Source organism: Macadamia integrifolia, chromosome 8 (genome assembly GCF_013358625.1).
Source record: "Macadamia integrifolia cultivar HAES 741 chromosome 8, SCU_Mint_v3, whole genome shotgun sequence".
Lineage (NCBI taxonomy): Eukaryota > Viridiplantae > Streptophyta > Magnoliopsida > Proteales > Proteaceae > Macadamia > Macadamia integrifolia.
In genome coordinates, this window is record NC_056564.1 from 5,275,659 (window position 1) to 5,276,557 (window position 899).

General features: G+C 42.6%; 1 protein-coding gene across 2 annotated transcripts in view; it reads left to right on the forward strand.

Moving 5' to 3' along the window:
- LOC122085781 (protein FAR-RED ELONGATED HYPOCOTYL 1-like) overlaps window positions 1-285 on the forward strand; it is a 2,305-nt gene extending 2,020 nt beyond the window's left edge. For both annotated transcript variants that reach the window (XM_042654359.1, XM_042654358.1), the window contains one exon: window positions 78-285. In XM_042654359.1, the coding sequence (XP_042510293.1) occupies window positions 78-151 (74 nt within the window). In that variant the 3' untranslated portion in view covers window positions 152-285. The remainder of the gene's footprint in view (window positions 1-77) is intronic.
- The last annotated feature ends 614 nt before the right edge of the window (window positions 286-899 follow it).

Sequence of the window (899 nt, forward strand, 5' to 3'; positions counted from 1 at the left end):
CCCCCCCCCCCTCCCCTTTTTTTTTCCTCCACCAAGTACTTGATAAATTCACTGATCTTTCACCTATTTGGATGCAGAGGCACAACAAGAGCCTAAGGGACCAACAATCGATCAGGAATTTGAGCAGTACTTCTCAACTTTACTGCTTTAAAAGGAACAAAAATGTGTTCTAACCATGAGTGTAAGATGTACAAATTGCTAAACACAACTCTATTGATCATGTATTTTCAATTTGTACAAGGTAAACCACATGATTCAATATAACATTTGGATTCAATTGCCCTATCTTGCCTTGCCTTTTCCCCTACCCTTACCTTTCTTGGCATCCAGCTTGGCCTGAATACGAGAAGCAGCAGCAGCTTTGGCCTCTTTTCTCCTCTTCCTCACTTTGAAAAGATCGCTGCAGCCACCTCCCTCTGCTTCTTTAGTTGCCTGAACTGAATTCAAGCAGGTCTCAATGAAAGATACAGAAGTTCTAGGGGTTGGAATTTTGATTCCTATATGGAACATTGGGAAGACAACAGTCTTACTCAAGCCTCTCCCTCTCATCTGAAAAGAGCACATAATTTTGCTGCACGGTTCCTCTCACTGAGAATGTTCTGTCATGCTAATTTTTTCATTGATTCTCCTACCCAGTCTTTCTTTACTTCCATAGTCTTATCTGTCTGAGGCTCTGCAACCTGAAACGCATTCCCATTCCCGAACCTGTCCCTTCACTCTTTCCTTGCTATCAAAGCTTCAAGAGCCCAAACACTTGTTTACGCGTTTCTCTTTGTCTGGCTTCCTTCTTAGTTGTTTCAAGGTCTCTTCACACTCAATTTTGTATTTCTTCGTTCGTGGAAGGTAAGCCCTGTGAGAGACCCCACCTCCTACACTTTGGATTTGCTGCAATGGTCATT